The 27,711-nt window shown below is 42.9% G+C and overlaps 1 protein-coding gene across 16 annotated transcripts in view; it reads left to right on the forward strand.

Moving 5' to 3' along the window:
* CAMK2B (calcium/calmodulin dependent protein kinase II beta) overlaps window positions 1-27,711 on the forward strand; it is a 209,053-nt gene that overhangs the window by 139,250 nt on the left and 42,092 nt on the right. For 6 of the 16 annotated variants that reach the window (XM_081171646.1, XM_081171661.1, XM_081171660.1 and 3 more), the window contains exons 7-15: window positions 2,245-2,347; window positions 2,452-2,535; window positions 4,376-4,470; window positions 4,935-5,057; window positions 5,835-5,918; window positions 7,776-7,818; window positions 10,701-10,781; window positions 20,979-21,019; window positions 21,447-21,518. In XM_081171646.1, the coding sequence (XP_081027772.1) occupies window positions 2,245-2,347; window positions 2,452-2,535; window positions 4,376-4,470; window positions 4,935-5,057; window positions 5,835-5,918; window positions 7,776-7,818; window positions 10,701-10,781; window positions 20,979-21,019; window positions 21,447-21,518 (726 nt within the window). The remainder of the gene's footprint in view (window positions 1-2,244; window positions 2,348-2,451; window positions 2,536-4,375; window positions 4,471-4,934; window positions 5,058-5,834; window positions 5,919-7,775; window positions 7,819-10,700; window positions 10,782-20,978; window positions 21,020-21,446; window positions 21,519-27,711) is intronic. The other 10 variants (XM_081171657.1, XM_081171659.1, XM_081171650.1 and 7 more) reach the window with 4 other exon arrangements.

The raw sequence follows: 27,711 nt of genomic DNA on the forward strand, positions 1-27,711 counted from the left end.
GCCAAAGATTCCTAGGGAATATTTTAACTAGCAACTTCTTTTGTCTCTGCTGGTTCCCAGCAGATCTGTCTGGAAGTCTCTAGATCACAATCTTGGGAGATACCAGAGGAAATGTGACGCAAAGCATAACTTAATGAATATCAGCAGATGGAGCCAAAAGGTCCACACAAAGGATGGAATGGAGGGGAGCCCTGTCTTGTGCATGCTTGGTGGATAAAATGTTGTCTGTTGCATTGTCGTCAGTTTACAAGCTGGAAACTAGAAAACCACAAGAGCACAATTTATATGCTCTGTCTTTCCTTTTTGACGTTGCAGCCTGGGATTTGTTTCCTTAGCTTCATTGGACCTGATTTTTTAAACTAATAAGAACAACAACAATATAACTTTATTAGGTATATCTGCACTTCTACAGTCAAAATTGGAGCAACTAGATAGAATTGGAAGAATGGAAGAGCACTTAGTGTAGGGCAGTTCAGCCCTTTATAGACAAAGCTACAGATCTCCAGTCACAATACGATACAAGCAGAAAGTAGAGGCATGGATATCAGGGGACCCTTGGAGCCAAATGGCTGCAGATGACTCAGGCAGGCAAAGCTACATACAAGCTATAGGGAAAAGCATCCTCAGTATCCCTAGCTAGTCTCACCTGATAGGAGATTTCTTAACAATCCCAAATAAGGTGAGCAAAACGTACCTACTGAGTCTTCCCCAGATATTTTTTTTTCTGGAGCCAAAACCTCTATCTCAAATCATCAGGTCACTTGTTTTTGGCAGTGCCTGGTGTCTAGAGTCCTCTTCACCTTTTTAGTTTTCTTTTTAAAGGGAATTGATTAGGACCTTGGGTGGGTCTCAAAAGGCTAGGCCAGGGGTCTGCAACCTTTAAGACAAAAAGAGCCACTTGGACCCGTTTCCGAAGGAAAAAAAACCTGGGAGCCGCAAAACCACTGCGACATTTAAAACAAATATATCTCCAGAGCCGCGATCTGACAGCGGGCGGGCAGGTGACGTCGGGACTAACGCACGCACCGCTCCCATGCGACGTCACAGCCAGTACAGCGCCCGCCACAGTGGGGAGTGTTGGGGCGCACAATGCGCCTCCTCCCCTCGCTAGTATCCGCCCCGGAGCCGCGGCAAAGGTGTAAAAGAGCCACATGCGGCTCCGGAGCCGCGGGTTGCAGACCCCTGGGCTAGGCTTTAGGACAGAGCTTTCCAAACAGTGTGTCACGACTCCCTGTGCTCCTCCCGGGGCTAGAAAGGGAGTGAGCAGCCCGCCAGTTTGCTAGTAAAACAGAATTACTACATCACAGAATGATGTATGTCTAAAAACTGTGTCACCAACATGAAAAGTTTGGAAAGCTCTGCTTTAGGAGGTGCTGGGTGCTGGCCAGTTTTACACCATGAGGGATGAAAGCCACTGCTATACTGTGAAACAAGATTGTTCATTCTTCTAATCAAGAGTGCTATGTTTGCATGTAGGACTCTATCTACAGGACATTTCATCAGTCCCAGATTTAACCACAGAGATCAATTTGCCTTTCCTGACTCAAACTCATTAAAAACTAAACTAAACTGGTTTTCTGTACTCAGCTGGATTGGCCTTGAGGTCAATCCTGGTGTGTAATAAAAGGGACTAAACTGTTTCTATGTTCCCCTTTGCAATAGCCTTGGGCACCTGAATCTATTGGGTATTTCCCCACAATTCCTGGTAAGTGCCATTGACAATAAACATTGTGCTGTGGTTTAGAATGGCCTCTCAAGAGGAGTCCATAGTACAGTACAGGGGAAAATGCTGTACCACTGACAATGCAGTCCTTTGCATGTCAGCTCAGTGGAGTTTATTCCCAACTGTATGTACAGGGTCGCAGCCCATTATATAACATATAATAAAACCAAACTCGGAACCAGTAGAACTGGCCAGTCATGATGTAAACATTTCCAACTCTCCCAATAGCAGTTCACACTAGGCTGCCCTGCCAGAAAATATTCTCCTGCTTATCCTGGCTATGGGACAGGGGTGTCTCCATATAATAGCTTGTCTCTTTTTTTCAATATTTCACTTTTTTTTTGGGGGGGGAGGTGGATTGATTGCAAGTTTCTAATCGGCTTCCGCAAACTGTTTGTTGTTGTTGTTTTCTTTCTGTTTCTTTCTCCTCTCCTTCCTCCTTTTTTACTTTTAACCAAACCAAAACCATTACATTACTCAATTAAAAATGGCACCTGTGTTAAATTGGGTCACCATGACAGCCGGAGAACCTGCTTCTGGCCAGCAAATGCAAAGGAGCGGCGGTGAAGTTGGCAGACTTCGGCTTGGCGATTGAGGTGCAAGGAGACCAGCAGGCCTGGTTTGGTGAGTGCCGGACAGAGTTGCTCCCCTCCCCCTTTCTCAGTTTGCTTTGCTGACTCAGGAGCTGTGCAAACTCACATGTTGGCAATTTTTGCTTTTCCCCCCAGGCTTTGCAGGCACTCCTGGCTATCTCTCTCCTGAAGTTCTACGCAAAGAAGCTTATGGCAAACCTGTGGATATCTGGGCATGTGGTAAGGCTCTGCTCTTCCACAGGGTAGTACAATCATGGCATTGCAATGGGGATTTCCAATATGACCTGTTACTCAATAAAAGTACCATCCAGCTACAGTTCAGCTTTCACAATCCAGAAAAAGCCTGTCACAAGCAGAGAACTGATAAGCTACAGAAGATGGGTCTTTAGAGAAAGTAGCCCTGGGTATAGATTTTCAGATCTGGGACCACCTTTAGCCCAAACATTTGCTTATTCCTTGTTCTTATCAACAGGCACTTTGATTTATATTCTGCCTCATTTTTAGAACTGTCAGGGTGGCTCACAGCATAATAAAACACCACAGTACTAAAACCAGCAAAACTACTAAAAACTGGATTAGGAGGAAAGTCACTTTAATTTTTTGCCATTAATAATAATAATAATGCTGGTGTGAACCAGTTGCAGCTCCAATGGTCTAGAAAAGGTCTTCAGCCTTTTCAGACGTGGGGCACACCTTGACCCAAACATGCATATGGGACCTCATTTCTTGATTTCTCCCTTTATAGTACTTTTGTTGTGGCCCACCTTAAATCTGACTGTGACCCAGTAGTCGGTTTTTCTGACCCAACAGGTGGAAGACCAATGCACTGGATGACTCGGTCATCTCAGTTGCTTTACCTCAAATTTGGGGTTGCTGAGTTTCTCCACACACTTTTTATCCCTCTCCCCATTACTTTTCTATTAATTTTGTAGCAACAGCTATCAGTGCAAGTGAGAGAGGTAGCCTAACACTTTAATCAAACTAATAGGCAGTGGGGTAGACCATTTCCGATGTGATGATCCTGTATTAAATGTGAATAGCCCTTCTTTTTTTAAAGTGGTGCCCTCAGAGCCCAAAAGCATTGTCTTTCCTTCAGAGAGGCCTTGGTGGGTCCTTGACTCCTAGCATAGGATGGTTGTTCTCATAACTGAACCCTCCTATTTGTATTAGATTGGATTTTATAGGTATTATTTTGTAGGTATTAGTTGGCTGACAGTCTTGCTTTCAGAAGGATACATTTACAAGACAGTCTCAACCTGCACTTGGGGAATGCAGAGGTGCCAGGAGCACAAAGGCAGAGAATTGGTATTTACATAGATTGTGACCGCCCTGATAGCATCATGAGCACAGATCATCATGAATGCAGAATAGAAAGGACATCGAAAGGGACTCCTGCTGTAGCACTGGCAAGGTCTTACACTAGGTAGCAACCAGAGGATTCTCATGTACTTCATCTGTACGCCCTTGAAACTACTATGCAACTGAACCCAGGAAGCTGCCTTATGCCAAGTCAGGCTATTTGCCCATATAGCTCAAGGATGGATAAACTGTATCCCTCCAGATGTTGTTGGATTCCTTCGGTCCCAGCTGGCATGGCCAATGGCTAGAATTGTAGTCCCAACACACTGGAATGGGTTCCTCATCCCAGATTTAGCTCATCCCTTTTAGTTTTTGACTGGTAGCAGCTCTGTAGATTTTCAGACAGGAGCCTTTCTCAGCTGTCTGTCTGGAGAAGCTAGGGATTGTACCTGAATTCTTCTGCAAGCAATGCATCTGCTCTAGCCCTGGATGTCAGTCACTGAAGAACCTCGGAGACCATTGCTAGCCCATACCAAACTGAGGGCTACACCCTTTCCTTCCACTACACAGGCTTCTCTGTAAGTTGGGCATCAGGATGAGAAGATTCAGGATTGTATAACTTTGTTTTCAAACAGGGGAAATGTGTATATTTCCACTTTTCCTTCCTTCTATTCCACTGTGCCAGAATGGTAAGAATATGCAATGCAGGGTTTAGGTCCACTTGATTTTAAATTTGCTGCTCTCCCCTGTTTTCTCCTAGGTGTTATTCTATACATCTTACTGGTTGGGTATCCACCTTTCTGGGATGAGGATCAGCACAAGCTGTACCAACAGATTAAGGCTGGAGCCTACGATGTGAGTAGTGGTTCCTTTCTTTCTGTTTTTCATTATATTGTTGACATGATGCTCCTCATGGCACAATCCTCTTCATAGGCATTAATCTCATGGGAACCAAAGGAGCAGAGCAACACGCTAGGAGTCACATGCACTCTTGTTTTAAGGCTGTTTCCTCTAACAGAAGCTAGGAACACTTGCATTTCTTTCTGATGCCTCTGAGCCAGTATGCTTTGAAATTGTGTATTGTGTAAAAAGTACACTTCATGCCTACTCCTCTAAGGGCTTCCTACGGGTCAGATAAACCAGATTATGGGACCAATTTGATATGGGGGAATCTGGGCAACCCTGGAACCCTTCCTGATGCATTTGGCTGCTTTAGGGGTTTGAAAATAAATGCTAGCCTGTTGGATGGTAGCGTTCTCCTTCTTAGATACTGATGTGTCCTCGACCATAACCTTCATGTAATGCCTTCTAATCCTCAGTTTCCTTCTCCTGAGTGGGACACAGTCACTCCCGAAGCAAAAAACCTCATAAACCAGATGTTAACCATCAATCCAGCAAAGAGAATCACAGCTCACGAAGCTCTAAAACATCCATGGGTCTGTGTAAGTGTCACTGGTGCTCCTGTCTTGTTGATAACCAACATTCACCTACTCGTTCAGGGCTGAATAGTTAAGAGGCTCTGAAGTCACCTTATTTAATTTCCTTAGAGATCTCAGTATGCTTTCTAAGGCTGCATATGGTAGCAAAAAAAAAATGATGAGGATTGTAAGTAATATGGGGTGCTTTGACAGATGCCCAGCGTTGTCTATAGCAGGGATGGGGAACCTGTGGCCCTCTGAATGTTGTTGGACTCCCGCAACCAGCATGGCTGGCCCAATGGTCAGGGACAGTGGAGATGGAATGCAACAACTGTTGAAGGGTAGCAGCTTCCTGATCTGTAAGATGCTTCCATGGGTGGACCTGTTCTGGGCAAAGGTTCTGTATCAACCTCAGCTGTGAAATTGCACATCAGGTTTGATATCTGACTCCCAACTTTTGAATATACTTTGGCAAGTTGGCCAAAAGAGCTACATATGGCAGCCACAGGATCCAGATCCTCAATAGATATAATAGCCTGGGTTTTTTTTTGACAGAACTGCCATTGTCCAGCAGATCCAGACTGCATCACAGTTATGTGCACAGGCCTTAATTTCATACAGAATCACATATACAAGAGCCATGTCGGTGTGTCTGAGAGGTTCTGTGGGAATTAAACTCCAGTCCATATCTCAATATGCTCTTCCCTACCGTTTTTGCTAGTTTCCCCCCTTTCCTTCCTATATTTATGTCCTGGCTTTGCGAACATTGACCTCTATTTTACTTTTACATTTTTTCCACAGCAACGTTCAACAGTGGCCTCCATGATGCACAGACAGGAAACCGTAGAGTGTCTGAAAAAGTTCAATGCCAGAAGGAAGCTCAAGGTAAGAACAGGAGTGTATTACAGACCCCGGATAAACATGAGAACGGAAACTTTCAGGGGTGTCCATTGCTGAATTCCTTTTGTAAGACCTTTTAAGAGGAGGGCCATAGCTCAGTGGTAGAACATCGGCTTTGCATGCAGAAGGTACCAGGTTCAGTTCTTGGCATCTTTAGGGCTGGGAAAGACTCCTTGCTTGAAAACCTGGAGAAGTGCCGCCAGTCAGTGTGGACAATACTGAGCCGGGTGAATCATTGGCCTAACTCAGTATGAGGCAACTTCCTATGAAACAAGAAATAAACTACCAACTCACCCAAACTGAGGTCGAAACTACAGTCTGAAATAATATTTCTGTTTAGAAGGTGGGTGCATCATGCTTTCTGTGCTAAGCTCCACGAAACCAGACTAGTCCAGTATCTTGTTCCCAAAGTGGCCAACCTCCCAGTGACGTTTGCTCAAGGGCATACTGCCTCTCTGACCTGGAAACTGCATATAGCCATCTTAACTAGTAGCCACTGGTAACTTTATGCTGCATCATTTTGTCTCGTCCCCTTTCAAAGCCTTCCAAGTTGGCAACCATCTCTACAAGTTATGGTGGTGAATTATCACATGATATGTTCTCAGATGGGTGGCGCTGTGGGTTAAACCACAGAGCCTAGCACTTGCCGATCAGAAGGTCGGCGGTTTGAATCCCCGCAACAGGGTGAGCTCCCATTGCTCGGTCCCTGCTCCTGCCAACCTAGCAGTTCAAAAGCACATCAAAGTGCAAGTAGATAAATAGCTACCGCCCCGGTGGGAAGGTAAACGGCAGTTCTGTGCGCTGCTCTGGTTCGCCAGAAGCGGCTTAGTCATGCTGGCCACATGACCCATAAGCTGTACGCTGGCTCCCTCGTCCAATAAAGCGAGATGAGCGCCACAATCCCAGAGTCGGTCACGACTGGACCTAATGGTCAGGGGTCCCTTTACCTTTACCTTTTATGTTCTCAGATATGGGGGAACTTAAAAATGCGATGGAATACACACCAGTGTGAATTTTTAGTCTCAGAGTGGTTCTTAGAGACCTGAAAGTCCTTCAGCATTTTACACAGACTTTTATGCTAAGGCAGGATTATTCCTAGCCGGACCCATCTAATAGATAGATCAGACCTATCACTGCCACTTTAGAAATGCGGATGCAGGACTTAGAAAATTACTTTTGCTCCTCTTGCATTGCATAGTCTAGGTTTACACAGACATACTTTATTCTTTCCCCATTCTATAACTGACTGGTATGCAAAAAACAGCTTGGGAACAAGCAGTTATGGCAAAATTAACTTATTATTTAAGGAGCAGGCAAGGGAAACAAAGAAAAGATTAGTTTACAAAAAATTGGATAGATTATTCAGCATAGCAGATCTAGAGGGTACATCTCTAATGTGTGTTACGCTTTTTCATTTCCCTGAGATGTTAAAGTTGATTTGGAAATTGATAATTTGGAAAAGTGGGTAAAACATTGTTTTCTGAGATACAGCGTATTTAAGTATTGGATTTCTCTAATGATTAGATATAAAATAAAATTATTTGCTGTTTGTATATGTTTATAACTTGCTGTTGCATTCATTTTTCCTTTAAGTAATGTATTGCTATTTGTGGTAATAATAATAATAATAATAATAATAATAATAATAATAATAACAACAACAACAACAACAACAACAACAACAACAACAACAACAACAACAACAACAACCTATTTACCCTTCTCGCACTCCCCCCCCAACCTTTTCATCTGTGATACGTTTTCTTAAAAAGCGCTTAAAAATTATTTTTTTAAAATTCTTTCTGACTTGCCCCCAACATCTTTTTTTAATTTCTCTTTTAGGGTGCAATTCTTACCACTATGCTGGCAACAAGAAACTTTTCAGGTGAGAGATTTGCTTTGCTTAACGAAGAGAAAAGAAACCTATTCACACTTCAGCAGTTTCCATTTCCCTTTAAATTTGTTTATTTATTTAACTAACTAACTCGCACACCTTCTAACTGAGGCAGTCTTCCTTCAGATGGGTCCTCACAGGTGCAACGACTGTCAAAGCTGCTCCACTAATATAGATTTTGTTCATTAACCTTGGTCTTGGTGTGTGACATTCGTTCTCCTCTTTCTCGTATCCTGGTGCTCTCTGGCACGGCAGTATTGTGATGCGGAAAGTTGTATGTCGGGACCAGGAATGGAACACAAAACTGTTTTCATTGACTGGATGTCAAGTCCATCTCTGCACATGAAGCCAAGATGAGAGAAAGGAAGTCTGCTTTGGAATGCCCTCCTCATACACGCTTTCTTCCAATAACTCTGACTAGCTTCCTTTTGACCTCTGTACTTGTCCCCCACTGCCGTTCCCCTCCTCTGCGAAAGCCTTAACAACACAATCAGTCAAAGCGGTTTGATTTAGTGCTGCATATTCCGGATCCCTGGATGATTCCAGATGACCTATTTATTGAACATTCATCCTCATCTGTTTGCAGGGAGATTAGACCACGAGGGCTATTTAAAGAGCATTCATTCTGATTTGTTTGTGAAGAGGTTAGATGATGCAAGTCCCACATTTCCCAGTGCATTTTCATGTCACTTTCCGTATTGCAAGTGATCCAGTCTTTTCAGAAGTGTTGTTCCGCGACACCTCAAAGTCAGCTATGGATTTGCTTGTATGCGATTGAATACCACCTGAAAATAGAGACTGTCTGGAAGCAGCCCCTGTTCTTGCAGAAATGCAGGTTTCCCAGGATTTCTGGATCTATCTCTGCCCCCCACCCCCCGTATTTTCTACTCAGGGCTGTGCCATTTCAGGAGGGAGCCAATCCCCATTTCTCTTGTCTTCTAGGCTACGTGTAATTATCCTTCAGGATCACTTGTTTTTCTAGTTCTTAAGAAGTACAAAAAGTAATCATAACAAATGCTCTCAAAATACACAACTTGATTGCAATTTAATATATTCTTCATATGTATCAAAGAGCTCGCTTTCAGGCTTTGTCGCAAATCTTGCCTGCTGCCCCCACTCCAATGAAATGTCTTTGATCCTGCCTCTGAGATCTGAAATGGTATTCCTGCTACTTCCATATTTTCTCAGTTGCATTTTTTTAATAAAAAAAAATCTAGGTAATATAATAGTAGATCGGACACTACAAAGGCACAAGTGTTGAGCTGTTGCATATTAACACTTCTGGTTTGGTTTTCCTTAAAATGCAGGGGTACTGTGTGTCTCCCCACCCCCCACCCCCATGGTATTTCCTGTTTTGGTTGATGCTCATCATCAGATCAATCAGAGAGGCTTCTAAAAAAGCAAAGTGCTGATCCCAGGGGAGAGGAACTGCTGTCCCTGGTTAGAAAAGTTACCATCAGCTTCTGCGTTTTAAAAGAGAAAAGAGGGTGTATGATGGCTGAGTAGATTCCTCAAGCAAGAATCCACCCACTCACACTGTTTCTCCGTCCTCACTTTCCTGCAGGGCTTCCTTTCCCATCATTGTCCATGGGCCTAATCAAGACTCCATGGATTTATAGTGAAGAATGACAGAATCCACATTCCACAACTAGGAAATCCAAATTCCGCAAGCATGAAAGAAACACACATTTCCTAATACTATATCTGTATCTGTTGAGAATACTGACTATGGAAGTGTGACCTGTCTGATTCAGAACACAGAATGTATACCTCCTCTTTGTGGAATTTGAAATTTCTGGACAGAAATTGGGTGTTGATGAACAAAGTGGCAAGGAAGAAGCGGCATTTTGAAGGTGTTGAGGAAGAGAAAGGAAAGATGGCCATAGAGTGTTGGGGGGGGAGTGTGATCTTTGGCAAAAAATAATTCACAGACTACTCACAGAATATTGATAGCTAGAGGGATTGACAAAATCTCCTGAAATTTTAGCTAGGGTAGCCTGTCTGATCTTCCCAGTTGGAAAGCAGATAAAGTGTACAATGCGTCTGTCTTCTACCACCAACTTTTCCCCTGGAATAATTTCATAACAAGTGCCAAATTCCACAGATTTTATGTAGTTACAGAATTACTGAGTGAACAGTGTCCTAAGCTAGCTCTGAGGCCTCCAGACTTGCCATTTAGGTTCCTATTCCTTGTGTCATTAGCTTCAGAGCAATCGCAGAAGAGAACTCAGAAATGGTATTAATAGCTAATAAATTATTATTATCATAGGGCTTTAATACTCCCAAGAAGCTCAGGAAACCAGCTGCAGAAGCAATGTATGGCTGCCATACGTCTTGTGCCGCATAATGATTTATGACTCTAGCAGTTGCAAGCCCAACAGTGAGAATCCTTCTTAAATGTTCCACACACCTTATCATTTCTGCTACTTTTGGTGGCATAGTTTAGTTCTGGTGATAATTATCACTCTTCCTTTTCTGAACTCGGGATATAAGGATCAATAGCCTCCTAGACTATCTTCCTAGTGTTTACAGAATTGTTTATTGTGTGGTCAGGATACAGTGTCCCCCAGCCTAATACTGCACAGGATGGCGTCTCCAGAGCAGTGAAACAAGACATATAGGAATAACTCTGGATCACATGGAAAAGACCCATGGATTGTGTAAAGTCAATGCACGTTTGCTACCAATAGTCACGCCTCTTCATCTCAACTTTTAACTCTAATCTTTTTCTGCTTCCTTTGTCTCTTTCCCCTTCTTTATTTCCCCCTCTCTCTTCCTCTCTTTCTCTCTCTCTGTTCCTCTCTAACTCTTTCCCCATCCCTTTCCCTATTTGCTGTCCTTTACTTCTTTGTTTCCCTACCTGGTGCTAACAGTGGGCAGACAGACCACCGCTCCTGCCACAATGTCTGCAGCAGCAGCAGCCTCCGGTGCCACCATGGGTTTGGTGGAGCAAGGTAGATGTGTCCGGAAGAGACTCGCCTCACTTCCCCTTTCTCACTTTGAAATTTGAGCGCATGATGTGTCATTCACCATCACCACCGCATCCCACCCTGTTTTAAGAGTCTGGGGCTACCTTTTGTTGTAACTAGTGGCAAAGTTAAGAGTCAGGGCCACCTGTAAATAATTCCAGAACATTTAATCAAGTTGCAGGAACAGTGTCATGAAAAGGTCATAGGGAAACATATGAAACAACCCGTAAGGATTCTGTATGACTGAGATTGGCTGGTGTTAAAATGATTCTGTTATCTCAAAGAGTTAAACAAGGCAAATATAGGAGACCATTAATGGAAGAGGAGATGCATGCTTTGTGTGGTGGAGGTCATGGTGCTGGAACAGCTTTCAGTTTTCCTATAGGAGTTTTGTGGTTAGGCATTATCTCTATCTCTATCTACATACACACACACACATTTGTATACATAAATTTATATATACATACACAAATGCTACAAGTGACTGTTAAGAAATATTGTTTAGCAGAGCGATGGGGGAACCTGTGTCTTTCCAGTTGTTGTTGGGCTTCAACTCTCATCAGCTTCAGTCAGCATGACCCAATGGCTAGGGCTGGTGGAAGTTGCAATCCAACAACATCTGGAGGGCCACAGATTCCCCAACCATGATTTAGCACCTATAATGAGCCAAGTGCAGGGAGCTAAGGGAGAAAGAGGACAATTTGCTTCCTGTTGGTCACATTCAACACCTACTTGACTTTTGCCCTAGCATGCTCTGCATGTCCCATGCAAGATACAGAAGATGAAATGCTGCCTGTTTTCTGGCAAGTCACCTTCCCATCAGAAAATACTGTCATTTATCACTGGACTAATCCAGGAATGGGGAATCCTTTGCACCCCATAGGTTGTTGGGCTACCACTCCCATTGTCCCTGAGCATTGGCCATGCTGGTTGGTGCTGATGGGAGCTGGAATCCACCAACTTCTGAAGAGCTGCAGGTTCCCCATCTCTGCTCCAGGCAGTGTTCAGATTATAGAGGAAATTATTGGGGACAGTGGGAACTTCACAAAATCCTCTGACCCTGCATTCCTCCTGTTCCATTTTAGCCAAGACACATGCATAGCCTGTGAAAACATAATCTAAGTAGTACACAGTGCCCCCAGGGGTACTCAAGGGTATGCAGTACCAGCACCTCTTTTTGTTGTTATTAAAAAGTGTGCCACTTCCTGTAACAACTTCATGGCAGGTACCGGCACCTATTTTTCTAGAGAAAAAAGCACTGGTGGTACATCACAAAAAGAATGCTCCTCTTCAAGTAATCTGACTACTGGTTTTAGGTAGGAAGGAGTGCCTTGTGCATGCATGTTTTTGGCCCGAGTGGCACCATTTTATTCATCACAGTCCAAAAGCAGCATGCAAGAGAGTTGTGTGCACTTATCTGACAATTATCCCAAGAAATGAGAGGTCCATTCAGAACAGTCTGTGATGAGACAGAGGCTTCCAGGGTAAGCCTTCATGTCCTAGTGGGAGAAGCCAGTGGTGTTGCGTCCTTTGCTAGTGCCTGGGGTCTGCATGCATATACCTATGCATCAGGTGGGACCAGGGGCTGGGTGCAGAGGATGAACAAAAGCCGCCACACCAGCCCAACCCTTGCCACCACCACTGGACAGACACGGAACACAGAGGATTTATGGGCTGTGCTGCGCTGTGCCGCCTGCTTGCCCACTAAGGGGGGAGACCGACTGACCAATGCGGCCCTTCTTGGGCGCATCCCCCAATGTTGACTGGGCAGTCATTCAACGAGGGGGGCAGGGGCGTGATGGCAAGGCCAGGCTGGGCTCCAGGGCCCAGAGCCCCCCAGTGGCAGGCAGGGTGGGCATCCCTGTGGAGTGGCGGGCACCTGGCTCGCGCCCCCTCAAAATCATGTGCCTGGGGCTATGCCCCTCCTAGCCCTCCCCATGCTATGCCCCTGGGAGAGGCAACTGCCAGGCTGAAAGCAACCACTCACATACTATTTGGGTCAGTGCAGATCCCTGAGTGACTAAGAAGCACATTTCGCCTGGCCAGTACCACAGGCTGGGCCTCTCCGGGGAGAGCATTACACAGATGGGGCGCCACCACAGAAAAGGCCTATTCTCGTGCTGTCCCTCTGCTGGCTTCTTACCTAACATGCAACCATCAGGAAATGAGAGGCTGCCCTTGCGACCTTTGCAGTGATGAAATGGGCCCAGTGGTGACCTCATTTCTGGTGGTCTGCCTGCCTGCCAGTTCATCAGCTGGAGACCTCAGGGTGAGAGGTGGTCAACTAGTTTGCCTGAGCAGGGTGAGTAGGAAATGGAGGGTGTCATGATCTTAGCGCAAGTGCAGCTTGAGGAGTCCAGCCCCATCAGTTTTTGGTCAATGAATGTGTAAATAGCACATAATTATTTTCTGCTACAACAGTGAACAGAATTGCACTGGAGTTGTTTAATTGCCTGCAGTGAAGCACCACTACTAGTCCTTAGCCCCATTGGACATAGCAGTACTTTTGGTGCTGGTTCTTTCAAAAGCATAGGCAAAATTTACAGGAATTTTGGAATATTGTGCTCTTTGCTTAGTAGGCCATTCACACCAACTGGGCATATGTGCATTCATAATGCTGCAGAAAAGTATATATTCCTGAAATAATAATAAATTTATTATTAAAGCAGGGGTGGGGAATGATCTTTTTATCTCTGACGATTGGACATGCTGGGGAGGGGTGAGGGGAGTTGAAGTCCAATAACATCTGGAGGGCCATAGATTCCCCACCCGTGATTTAAAGCATTTCTCCTTAAGTTTTTAGTATTTTAACACTGCTCGCTATAACAGTGAGTGAAATATAGGCACTTTCCCCTGCAGAACTGCAGAACATAGCTGACAGGTACCATAATCTTAAAATATAATTGTGCATATGTGTTCATGAGCCATAAAAGCACACATTCCTATGCAGCTCTGCACATTCAGTCTTTGGGCCTTGGTAGGATGAAGGAAGTTATACTTTTCCTCTGTAGACATCTGGCAACACTCCACTAAGGGTGATGTTCCTTGCTTGGCAAGTAGAAGGAAGCCTCTTATAGATCAGTCATATTGATGACTTAATTTTGTTAACTAGAATAAGGTGTGGTCTAATCATTTTTTTTCTCTCGTGCAAACTTGTCTCACCCTGCTTCTCCCCTTCTTTGTTGCAACCTATAATAAGCGTGTTTTGGTGCCTTCAATAAGATTAGTTATGCTTGGGGAGTGTGGTCCCAGTGTCCACCTGTCCTCAAATGGAAACTAGTTGTGACTATTTATGCCTATTTCTAAGGCAATAATCCTGAGAGGTTGGAGAGTTTCTCATCGCTTTAAATACATTTGATAATGTTTGGGATTCTCCATGTAGTCAATTATATGATTATATAATTGATTGTATCTGCCCTGCATTGACTGTAGGCCTGCAGTTCAAACTTAGATTCTTTTCCTGGCCTTCGACTTGTCTTAGGCTCAGTTGCCCTGTATGTAAAATGGTGGTAATAGCAAGCTCTAATTGTTTTGAGAATGGATAGACCAACAATTATGATTAATAATAATAATAATAATAATAATAATAATATGCCATCCATCTGACTGGGTTTCCCCAGCGACTCTGGGCGGCTCCCAACAAAATATTAAAAACACAATAAGACATCGTCGGTTAAAGGGTTGTAAAGCTAAAAAGTGCTACATATATGCTTATTGCTTATTGGTAGTAGGAGAAAAGTATCCAAAGACTTGATGCAGCTCAGGTTGCAGGGGAAACTATCAGGATTGCGTGCTTACAGAGCAAGTCTATAGCTGTGAGAACATGTTGCCCTCCATAGCTGCTCAACATGGACAATTCTTGGGGCATGCAGACAAGGGTCCCCTTGACACCTTTTTCATGCCAAGGTTTCTCTCTAGTGAATGTTGGCTCTTTGCTTGTCTTAGCCATTGCCCTGTCTGCACCCCAGCTTTGCCTGCAGGTTGAATGTGGTAAATGGTGCATGAATTTTGTGCAACCCAGGTGCATGCGTCAGGGCCTCTGGCAGTCAGATTTCTTCTCAGAAGATTGACGAGGCTTCTGCTTATGTCGGTGCTGTTGTCGCCACTGCATGTCGGGAAAGTGATTTGCATGGCAGCAGTGGTTGTGATCATTCTCAGCTAATCTAGTCAGTGTCAATGCCACTCCGAAAACCCTCACTAGGATTTCAATGTGAACAAAATTAAATGAAGAAACAGGCGAGAAATTACAGCAGCACACTGTATATCCCATTGGTTTAAGATGTCATCTCTGTTTTTCAACATTGCACTAGAATTCTGTTGTAATGCATTTTGCTCATGGGAACTCACAAAATAATGAAGGGATGGTTTGACAGGTAAATGGTTAAAACTTGGCTATAAAGTGTCAAATCCATCAATGTGGGTGTAAAAGTATATAAAAAGCTGAATAAAATATGTGTTATCAAGAACAGGTTCCAAATGAAGGGAAGGCTGAGTGTGGATTTGGCAAAAGTGATAGATTGCAACTCCTGACACTTTCACATAATACACCAGTGACCCAAGTAGAATTGTGGCCTGACGTTAGCCTTGCTCTGATTTTTCATGCCCATTTTCTCTTTAAAACTCTTCTTGCAAGAGTATATATTGATTTAATTTGGGAAATGGTGACCACTGTCAACACTAACTTATCTGACTCTGTAGCTGCAGTTGGACAATCAAATCCCAGTTTAAGAAGCCAAGATATGCACGAAATCTGTGCACCCACGCACAGCCCCTTTATGAACATCATTCAGATGGCAGTATATATTCAGGAGTCTTTTTTTGGAGCTGAGCACATAGCTCTGAGAAGATCCAGAAAAGACTTTTTGAGTATGTCTTCTGTTCAGACAAGATCCTTCCACTGGGTAAAGGTCGTACTGCTATTACTTTAGACATATACAAATCTTGCACTGTAGTTGCCAGTTAGTAGTAACACCGTTTGTTTCTAATTACAAGTTTAAATGCTTAGTCACAGCAAATTGCACCAGTCTTTTCCAAAAGTATAAGATTTTAGGTACTTCAAAGTGCCAAATCTTCCCCTCCTCTTTTTGTGAAAATCCAGACAGAAAGGTTGTTGAGCTTTTTGTGTGTGCAAAATATCAAAAAAGAGAGAAGCTTTTAAGTTATTTCTAAGGAAAATTGCCAAAACCAATACTGCCTACATGGGTTGCCATACATTCGGATTTCCCCGGACATTTCAGTGATTTCTACCCAGAAACTGTTTCCAATGGCCAATTTCCAGCGATGTCCGGGAAATTCTGGATGTATGACAGCCCTATGCTTGATACTTACCTAGAGGTCATTTTACATGCTGCAGAATTTGTGTACACAAAGAAGTACTGTGGTTTACCTGTATGATAGGTGGATAGACATGTAGCATATCACATGGCAAAGCTGGGGCCTATCACTGCTACCTACAAGCAGATATGCTCAGTAAACTAGTGGAATTCATATTCCACACACAGTGTGTGTTACACTGTGGGAACATATAGTTCATCCATTAATCTCAGTGGTCCCCAATTCCATTCCTGCCTCCAATGTAATAGCTTGTGCTAAGAGTTAAATTCAAAAGACTATTGTAAAAAAACGGCAGGCAGCAGGCAATTGCTTTTAGCACTGAACGTGATATGATTAGAGGCATAGATCTTCATGATACATCTGGTCAAACAGATTTTGCAGACTACAGAAGCAGTGCAAAAACCTGTATGCCTGAGAACAGGACTGGTAGTGCGATGAGTGTACGTACCATGGGCAACAATGCCTCCTTCAAACTGCCTTTCATTCTCTGAAAAGAACTACTTTCTCTCTACAAACAATAGAAGTTTCTGACACAAAGCTATTTGCCGTGCACATCTGCATGGACTACTGGTTTGAGCATCCTCAATCTACAAATACATGTGACTACCAGAGCAGAGAGAGAGAGTTGTGCCACTCTGGTTGCATTATGCACTTTGGCCATGAGGACAAGTCTGCCCGGCTTATGCTGCCTTCTGTCAGTTGCAATCCATTGCAATCCACTGCCAAATACTAGGCATAACACAGTGGCTAGAATGCCTTTTAGGAAGCCAGAGAGGTAAATGGTTCCTGATCCTTTCCTTTCCCCTTTCTCATCCAGTGCAAGATCCCTTTGCAATAGCCCTCTACCACATCTAGCCATGGTGGATATTGCTAGTACCTATCCATGCTATGATGTTGGCACAGTCCCCAGTACAACAGTGTGACACTGCTCTGCCATAGTAATTGCTTACACTCCCTTCTAAATATTAATTTACTGGTGCAGCTGCTAATAGCATCAGGGGGTTGAAGTAAGAGTTTCCCTATTCCAGATAGGACAAAGAAGGCTTCCTTTCAGATTTTCCAAGTATGCTGCGAGGTTGCAGCTTCATAGTTTTGATTCTCATTGGTTGAACAAAAAGCTTAATAGGCAGGTCGTGTGTGTGTGTAGGTGCAAAACTATTCATAGCTCTTCACTCCAGAAAAGCTATAAAAAGATTGAGGAACAAAGCTTTGTTGTGCTCTGAATCACTAGGCATTAATAAACCACAAATTACATTTTAATTATAGACTCTCAGATATTGAAAGCATCGCTGAAGGCAGTCAACATTTTCTACATCCATTGATAAATTATGAAATGTTAAGTCCACTAATAATCAGCCTTAACTGCCTATTAATATGAGACACACAATTCACAACATTGCTTGTACTGAAACCCATAATTTAGAACCAGGATGGCTAACCTGTGGCCTTCTTGATGTTGGACTCCCAAGCTCCCATCCACTCCAGCCAGCATGGCGAGCAGTCAGTGAGGATGGGAGCTGCAGTCCAACAGTATCTGGGGGGACAGCATTAGCTGCTCCTGATCAAGAACATACCAAGTGCTGGAAAAAACCACCATATCTCTCATGGAGACTCCATTTGAGCAGCTCAAAGGTAATGGCATCTATTACAACTAGATTTATGTGAACATTGCATAACAGCTAATAGGCTCCCAATTCTGTGTCAACAATGCTCTCTGTAAAGGAAGGACATCTTCCATGTGTGCTTAATTTACATTATTCTAGTTTCAAAAGTTGCTTTGTCTTGGGACTTTAACTATGATGTGAGAATTGGCACGTGAAGTTAGCAGTATAGTAGAACTGAGGAGGTGAGTTAAAGGGATGGGTAGTGGCATTTGGCGGTTGTAGCTGTTTCACATTCTGTGGCTTTTGTCGGGATTCTGTCATAGAATTCTATGGCATTGCCACATTCATGGGACTTCATTTTTACTAGAGCTGCATTTTTCCAAACTAATTACAGTGGTACCTCGGGTTACAGACGCTTCAGGTTACTGACGCTTCAGGTTGCAGACCTAACCTAGAAATAGTACCTCAGGTTAAGAACTTTGCTTCAGGATGAGAACAGAAATCACGCAGCAGTGGCGCGGCAGCGGCGGAAGGCCCCATTAGCTAAAGTGGTGCTTCAGGTTAAGAACAGTTTCAGGTTAAGAACGGACCCCCAGAACGAATTAAGTTCTTAACCTGAGATACCACTGTATTACTATAATATAGGCCGTTCTTTAGTCCAAAGGGCTGCAGAGAGGCTTGCACATTTTAATACAGCAAACGTAGTTGTGGGAAATTGCTAAAGAGTAGAACTAGTCCGTAGAATCTGGTGTCAGTAAATGGTCATAAAATTCTCTTTGAGGCCATTGAGGAAGCTAGGCAACGCTAAATTTATAGCTGCACTTTTCGTTGTGACCCACATATGGCATGTTGAGTTCACCAAGATAGACTGAAAACTTCATGCGCTGTGTGGGTCCCAAATAAACATGGATGAAAGACAGAAGAAAAGTCTTTGTGATGTGAAGAGTTTGGAATTAGATGGGAGACATGAATAGGGACTGTATGTTTTAAGGAAAAAAACAAGAGACAGTCATGGGGTCACCAAGTCGCTTGTGAAGGAAAAAAATGATGTAACGTATTGTCAAGTCCCTTTTCTGACTGTAGTGATTCCATGGGCTGCCATCCTTCCATTAGTGTGGTGACTGTATGGACCATTTCCTCCCTGTGTGTGTGTGAGCAAAGTCCTCTGTAGTGCTGCTTTTGTGGTGCTGGTGCTGCTGCTTCACTTCCCCTTGATGTCAGATGGGGTCTCTGCCCCAGAGGCCTTGCTTTCTGTCTCAACACTTCTTTATTTTTTCCTCCTCCTCCTTCTCTCTTTCTCTCCATCCCTCCTCCAATCCTTCTTCTCACCTGCCTGTCTCTCTCGCCTTTCCTCTTCTGTAAATTTCTGTAAGGTAAGCAAACTTTTTGTTGGGTTCTGCCCTTTAATAATGCCTACCTGTGGTGATGATTGGATTTGATGTGGGAGACAGGAGTTTTCATGAGGTAGAGGGTCCAGAAACAGAGGAAGTCATCTTGTTCTGTAGGTGCTCATGCTGGTATCGATGTCTCTCCTCCACAGAGCCAGCATATTGTGCTATCTGATTTCTTCTAGACACAGCATTATCTATACCTCAACTGCTCTAATACTCCCTGGAGGCCTCTTGAAACTTTGTTGGTTCCCTGCAATTCCATTAGCCAGATCCAAGTAAAGGCACCCATATTTCTGTTCATTTCAATCCTAACCCACCCTTATCACACCTGCTGCAGCAACCTCCCTTGACCCTCTCCCAACCTTGCCATTACATTTCAGACCCCCACCCCACAACAGCTTCTCTGCCATATCACTCTTGGGTCTCTCCTCAGCCAAAAAACAACAGAAAGCAACAAAAAAGACCGTTCTGGACTAATGCAATTATAGAGGAATCTCTATTATATGAATGAATCTTTTGTCCTCATACACCATCCTAGCCATGAAAAGGCTCTAAACTATTCACATATGTCCAGCATTCCATAATCTGTTGGGATAAATGAGGCTGTATTGTGATGTTGGGGGAAAATGGAAATTGCAATCTACAGAGTATCAGAGGGAAAAGATTAACATTTGATTGATTAGCCTTCGCCAGCCTGGTCCCCTCTCAATCTTTTGGCCTACAACTAGCATCAGCCTCAGCCAGCATGGCTGGAAGGCACCAAATGGGCAAAAGCTGGATTAAGCACAAAAGGTTCACAACAGGTGTGATCAGGGAAAGAGGATGAGAGTAAGTACAGAGAGGCTTTCTCACATACCTACAAAATGGTGGGAGTGTAGCATCGCGACATATTTAAGTGGTTGAATTAACACTTTGCTGGGATGACATTAGGGAATATTAAAATTTCAGGTAGCAAAGTTATTGAAGATGCATGCTTGTTAGAACATGGGGTCCCATAGACAGCTTGTTGAAGACAAAGTTGTATTGCAGCTCATTAAAAATATATATATCTTAGGAACCCTTAGAGTAAAAGGACAAAGAGTTGCGGGTAACCATTCCTAAATTTGCCTAGCACCTGTCAAGGAAATCTGGAACTCATATACTGGCTGGAGAATGAGCTGCATCAGGTGGTGTTAAGGGAATCTAATGTTCCCATTGCAAAGTGCATAAATTTCAGTGGAAGTGAAACCAGTATATATTTAGCTAAAATGGACAGTGCATGCAAGGGAAATCTGATAATATCATTAGATTGATTAGAAAGATATGAATCACCAAAGAATGAATAAAGAAGAGTCCGGATGTTATCCAAGTGATGGATTGAGAGGATGTTTTGAGAGCTGACCCACAGAAGGCTGCTGTCCCACTTCATTTAGAATGCCACTTTGTTCAGCTGAACACTGTCCCACAGAGACTCCCTGCTTGTGATTCTGCAGAGTTTGGACAAACCAGTATGTGTCCAAGCCAATGGCCGTTTGAGAAACAACAACAATAACTGTGGTATTATCAAGTGAAATGTCCACTTCACAGAAGTATTGCAGCCCCCCTGCTGACCTCCCTTCTTTTGGGAAACTGCCTGTTCAAGGCACTTTGTCCTCCATACCTCTACGTTTGGCTAAGGCATAGGTTGGGCCTTTGCCCACACTCATAGAGCTTGGGATTTACCCATTGTTCTCAAGCCTCCTTTTAGCATTTGATGAGGAAACAGCATCAATGCGGCTTGTGTAATTCTTTTTTGGCTATTCAGGCAGCCCAGAATATGTCTCAGGACACTGGGGGAGTTGCCACTAAAATATCTTCTTTTCCTCCCTATGCAGCAGCTAAGAGTTTACTGAACAAGAAAGCTGACGGCGTGAAGGTAAGTATCCTTCTGAGGCTTTTCTGGGGGAAGAGTTGGGGAAAGTTCAGAATTATGCCATATTATGAGAGATCACTTCTATTTACACACTCTTCTTGTGTATCCATATCCATAGCCCAGAACTGATTGTGAAAATTCAGTTTATGGAGTAGTCATACTTTGCCGGTTTGAAGAACTATTCGGTTTTGTAGACAATCTGCCATCACTACAACTTTTTGCCACTTTGCAAAGAAGGCCTTTTTTGGTCTTCTTTCTCTACCAGAACATAATTTGTACATAATAGCCATGTAGAATGTGGGGTTATCTGTTCCTTCTCTTGTGGGGGTTTGGGTGGTGCAAAGGTTTGCATAGCAAATGCGTTTGTTTGGCTTCCGGTTCCGAGGCGTCTCTCTCTTTTTTTTGGTATATGTGTGTTTCTCTTCTGCAGCCGCAAACAAACAGCACTAAAGGCAGCACCGGAGTTACCAGCCCGAAAGGGACCCTTCCTCCAGCCGCGCTGGTATGATTCTTTTGTACTTTTAATTCAATCCTTCTGGCAAAAGATCGTGGGAACACTGTGGTTTGCCTGTTGTTTGGCTAATGTAGGTTTTACTTAGGGATTGCAATAGAGATGTATTTTTTGAATGACATTCATTCTGCATCTACCGGCTCCGACGTGTGGTGCCATGTATTGCTGTCTGCTGTTTTTGCAACACAGATGTGTGTATATGTGTGTGTTTTAGTGGGGGCATCTGCTGTGTTCTTCATGGTCTTGCCATAGATCCTTTGCATAGACTTTTAACTCATTATTCAGCTGGGCCCATGATACTGGAATATTCTCCCACCAATTTAGAACCCAATTTAACATTCATCATTTCTAAATTCAACCTGTTCCCTGGCAGCAATCTTCTGCCAAAAGGTTCTATGGTGGTTGCAGTTTCCTAGGTTCTCATAACACAGTAGTACACTGCAATGAGATAAGCAAATTTTAGCTGTTGATTCAGAGCCTGATTACCAGGGCAAAGAGTATTATCATTTCTGGGCAGAAGCAATAAGAAAGAGTGTATTGTAGCTCTTCCACACCTCACCAGCCACCTGAAGTATTCATAGGCCTCATTTGCCACACCAGTCTGTCCCCTTTATGTTTTTCTCTCTGAAATTCCCCTGGGGCCCAAGCAGCCATATCAGTCCCTGGACTGCCGCCTGTGGATGTAAACCCCAAAGTGCAAAAAACAAACCCCAACTTTTCTTAGGACTGTGTTGAGAAATGTCAAGGATCCACTGGTTGTAGAATCATGTTGGATGGTGGGAGCCAAGTATTGGTACCGATATGGAATGTCACACTGCTGGATTGCTATACCAAAAGTTGTTCCTGAAATAAGAGATGAGGTCAGAAGGTTCATTATGGAACCCAATGAAGAAACAAGCATTTTTCTCCTTAAAAAAGGCAAGTCGCAATAATAAAAAAACATTATGCACTGCCCTAAGTTAGAGTGCTCAGGCAAATTGTAGCAGAATGAATTTTACAAGTAAAATTAGGAACTCTAAAGATGATTAACAAAATGCCAGCAATGTTGACTTGAGTTTGTTAGGAAACCTATAAAACCAACGGCATAATTATTTCTGAGTATATAAAGATGTTCCAGTTGGTCCAAGAAATCATTATTTATTGGACCAAGGACAAGTGTTGTGCTTCTGTACTTCCTTTTCCTTCCTCCTTTTTTTCATCTGCCACGACAGAAAATTTCCAGGGTTTGTTGAACCATAGTTTCCCATTATATCTGAATCAGGAAACTGCAATTTAATTTCTGACTACAAACAAGGATATCAAACCATAAAATCTGCTCTTGGTTTGAGGTTCTTGTTTGTAGACTGATCAAACCACATCTCCCTGATCATATCTAACAGGAATCTGTGGCTTAACAAACCTCAGAAACTTTTGATAACCCCATACAAGAGAATAGAAGAGTAAATGGGAGTCTGAAGCATGCAGGCACAATGCTTGTTCGTGGTCCACTATTGTTACATCTGAATTGGGCCAGTGCCTGAAAATAATGCAGACCTGAATGGCTAGAATACAGTACTTCAGTGCCTCTTAAAAACTATTGTGGCTCTGAATATGTTTGATATTTAAACAGTCGAGAGTCAGATTTGGGCATCATATATAAGGAAAAGGAGTGCTTAGACTTGAAGACCTTTCTAGCATGGATGGCACTGAGATGTCAAATTCTGTGTGGCTTGAACTGTATGACTGAAGCAGCCCCCCCCCCCATATAGTGGGGTGATTTTAACCACATCCAGAAGTGAATGCTTCCACTAAGACGGTGAAAATTACCCTCTACATGTATGAACTGTTTTGCATACATGGCTTCCCATGCTGTTATGGCCCCATGTGATTCTGTATCTCAGGGGCACCCACATCATAAAGGTGATGTGAGAATTGACTCACATATCACTTTCTGTTTTTAATCTAGACATTAAAAGTAAAAAATCAAACTTTTTTCTGGTTTCATCCAATTATAAGATCTTTCAAAAGGCAGGTAGGATTTTAATGCCATATTATTGATCATGCAATTTATATGTGGGGCTAGCATTTTCCCACTCCCCTAAATCTGTGGGAGCTAACTACCCTGAAGTAATCCATCCTTAGAATATGCATGTCAAGTCTGTTGTTTAAATGCTTGTATTCCGTAGTATAATTCAGAGACACATTCACCAGTGCTGGTAGAACCATGTTTTTCTCAGCATTTTAACTAACCCTTCCTTCCCTTGTAACCTCTGTTTCCTTAATCTGCTGAATCAATCCAGGGTAGGTTTCTCATGCTCTAGCCTAATTATCAGACTCCCAAATAGTATATATAGACTGAAAATTATCCATGTCACAGACCTTGGCCTGTGGCCTCTTCTATGCATTGATTCCTGATCACTTAATCATAGAATCATAGAGTTGGAAGAGACCACAAGGGCCATCGAGTCCAACCCAACTTGTCCAAAGCTGATTAAGGGGTAGCAGAACTGCTGAAGAAATTCTTGCAATGCCCATCTCTTTGTCTGTCAGACAAACACTGAATAAGACAGCACAAACTTTTTTAAGGTTAAAGATTGCTAGAAGCAGGAGCGGAGGAGTTCCCCAGAGAGTATCTATTTATAAGAGATCTACTTTAGTCAGAGGTGCTGAGCTAGAATTGAGCATCAACTGTCGGGGACAGGCATGGTGCCAGCAAAACAATTACCGAATGTGCTTTAAAAAGGACATAGAATTAGAATTTTTGTTCTGACAGAATAGTTTTAGCAATTAACCTCAGCTTCGTGTCCTTTTTGTCACACAGAGACCCAACAGAGGGGAAAGCAATTATCCACTCTTGCAGTTCTGCATGTTGGTTGTGTGCATATAAAAGACACAAGGATTTAGAGAAGGAAACGAGGGCATTCATTTCACCTTCTAGTCCCGTCCCGTCCTTTCTTGTGTATTGTGTTGTCACACACACACATAAAAGTAGAGGCAGAACATTTCAACTTGCCATCAATCTGTTTCAGCATCTTGTTAGTATAAGTGCTGCCCAATTGGTTCTGCATAAGTAATCCTGTATAGGGAGTAACAGATTGGGCTGTTAGTCTTTCTGACCTTAACAAATCCTTTCCAAGGGTGGCTTCACATGATCCATTTTTCCAGTATGAGCAGGCATTTTCAGTCAAATAAGCACAGAAATGTGAGTCTTGCCAATCACATGCTGGGATTATGTTCTCCTTAAAATATGCTTTGGCTTAAATTCAACCTAATCTGGGTCACTTTAATGTCACACTGAAAATAACAAATTATTTATTATTCGGTAGCTTCATACTGCTTGACGTTTCTTCAAACAAGTTTTGAATGGTTTGGTCTTAGAATTAACTTGGGTGGCTCTTATGCAGTTCCCAAAACCTGGAAGGACTTGTTTGTGTTGGCTTCCACAAATCTATTGTGTCTGTTACATTTGTCTAGTACCAGGATGGAGAATGTGTGATCTCCAAATGTTGTTGGAACTTCAACTCCCATCATCCATTGACCACATTGGCTGGGGCTGATGGGAGTTGAGAGTCCAGCATTTGGAAGACTACATGTTCCTCACCACTGAGCTATATGTATGGAAAGCTTATTTCTTTTCTATGTGCATATTTGAAATTCTGATAAATCCTCATCGAGTACACTCATCAGAATACTTTTGTTTGTATGGGATCCAACCACTCATTTGAAATTCAGGCATCCTTAATTTTACCATACAACCTTCTTCAACCAACTTGATGACCAATTCACAAGGTTATCACAGGTTACCCATCCCATACATTGCCAATGATTGATTAGTTAAATGATTTATTGTGGCTGTGAAATATTTCTGAAGTGTAGGTGTTTGTCATTATTGCAATAGCCTATTGTGTTCTCGTGGGCATTCCAGACCACTGGTAAGTTGCATGGTTATTTTTCTATCATCTTATACAAATTAAAAGAAAATACTATGAACTGAGTGCTATCAATAATACATACAGGAACCATTCAGAACTTTCCAGTTTTTCCACAAGCACTGACAAATGAATGGGGCATTGTCATGTAAAGGAATTAGAATTGTAGAAAAAGTTTCTAAATTCTCAGAGGTGATTTGGAGAAGCTTAAAGCTTATTGGGTTGGATCCAGAGTAAGTTACTTGAACTAAGGACCAGCCGAAATCAGTGGAACTAGTTAGTCATGACTTTGTTAAGTTCCATTGTCTTCAGTCAAACCAAGTTTAGCTAACTTAGCCTGGATCCAACCCATTAGATTACATTTTCTTTTGGTCTTCTACTGTATACTGGAGGGCATTGCATATCAAACTTGAATTGACTGATGTCCAAGTTATTTTATCTATCACACAAGATGGATGCTGATGGGCCTCACCATCATCTGTAGATCACCATCTGATGAACCTCTTGGCAGCAGCTTATGCTGTAACTTCAAAGACAGAAAGGACAGAGTGGATCATAGGAGGCTGACATACTGAGTCAGACCATTGGACCATCTAGCTCAGTGTTATCTACGCTGATTGGCATTGACCCTCCAGGATTTCAGAGATGGGTTGCTGCCAGCTCAACCTGGAGATGCTGGGCACTGAACACATGACCTTCTGCATGCAAAGCAGACGCTCTGTCACTGAGCTATGGCCCTTCCCCGTGCCTATATTGAAACTAGAAATTGAGTTTTTTCAGAAGCAGATCTAACCAATAGTTGCCGTGAGCTCTATAAAATTGCATGTTTGATTGCATTATTGCTCAAAATGTACGGGGCACGCTACTCCAGGTTAGGATACTGAGGCTGTTTTCTTATAGCTACATACCCAGGCATAAACCCCATTGAACTCAGCAGGTCTTGCTTTTGAGTAGGAATGTACAGGATTGTGCTGTAAGTAGCAGTAAGGTTCCAAGCCCCACCCCGAATATGTTACTGCTTCAAGTTCTACCAGTAATGTCGTCATGTCTTACATCAGGACGTTCCAGGCCCTGTAGGGTTTGTGGTAGCCCTCTTCTGCCAAGTGAGTATATATTGGGATAAATGGATACATTGCAGCCATGCCTCCCTGCTGCGTTCAGGATATGGACAGTGAGCACTCAGTCCTCAAATAATTGTCTGTTTCCAATATTGTCAAATGCCATATAACCTACCTTCTCTAGGCAACATGCAATTTTCCAGTAATGTAATGTGAATTTCCACTGTGTAAAAAACACATAGATGAGCCCTTGTAATGGAATAGCAAAGTTTTGTAGAATTTTTCAGGCATTATCCTTATGGTATAGCCAGCTCTATATGGCTGTTCTATTATATGATACGGCCATGTTCAGATTGCAGAGTGCATCTATCTTTTCTAGCTTCCTTTCTTATTCCTTCCTTTCAAGCATTTTATTGCCGTTGCATCCCACTTAGTTGCTTTTATCGGTTTAAAAGAGGCATTTTGAAATCTTTTAGTTACATTATAAACTATTATTTCCAGCGAGAATGGAGCATGCAATTGCTGGTCTGGTATATTTCGTCTCAAACAGTGCCAAACATTTCCCCTCTTTGCATTGGAAGTTGAAACATTTTCTAAAACTGGTACTGAATTTGTCCCATTCAAACATGTTATTTGCTTGATATTAAGAAGTCCAGAAAATAACCTAAAGCCTGATGGGAAATTCTTTTCCCACCATGCAAAATCCCCAGAAGTTAATATCAGTTTGGGAAAGAATGTCAAGTTCTTTAGGCACAGTGTGGCAACAGCAGTAAGCTACAGCTTCCTTCTGTAACAGTGCCAAAAGAACAAATATTTGCACCTCCAGAGAAACGAGGTTGAAAAACTGTGCTTTTGACATTACGAAATGGATGTCTTTTCCAGTCCAATTCACCAATTGTCCATTGAGAGAAATCTTGGCTCGGCTGAAGGAACAAAGGGCCAATCTCTCAATGACTTCCATAGTCAGAGCCCCTTGTGGAGCTGTGAATTTTAGGAAGTAGCTGGTGAATGCTCCCATTCAAAGTGTGCTGCTGGGGCGAGAAAAGCAACTTTGGATCTTGAAAAGAAATGTGGGGCTTATGTTGCCTCCATTCAGTCCCATTTACCCACAGCAGATATTCCCACCCACCGTTCCAGCCTCTTCAGATGAGAACTGACTTTGGGCAGCAAACATCAAACTTAGCTTTGTTTCATTCCCCACAAAGCCAATAATGACTT

This window comes from Podarcis bocagei (genome assembly GCF_964188305.1).
Source record: "Podarcis bocagei genome assembly, chromosome: 15".
Taxonomy (NCBI): Eukaryota; Metazoa; Chordata; class Lepidosauria; order Squamata; family Lacertidae; genus Podarcis; species Podarcis bocagei.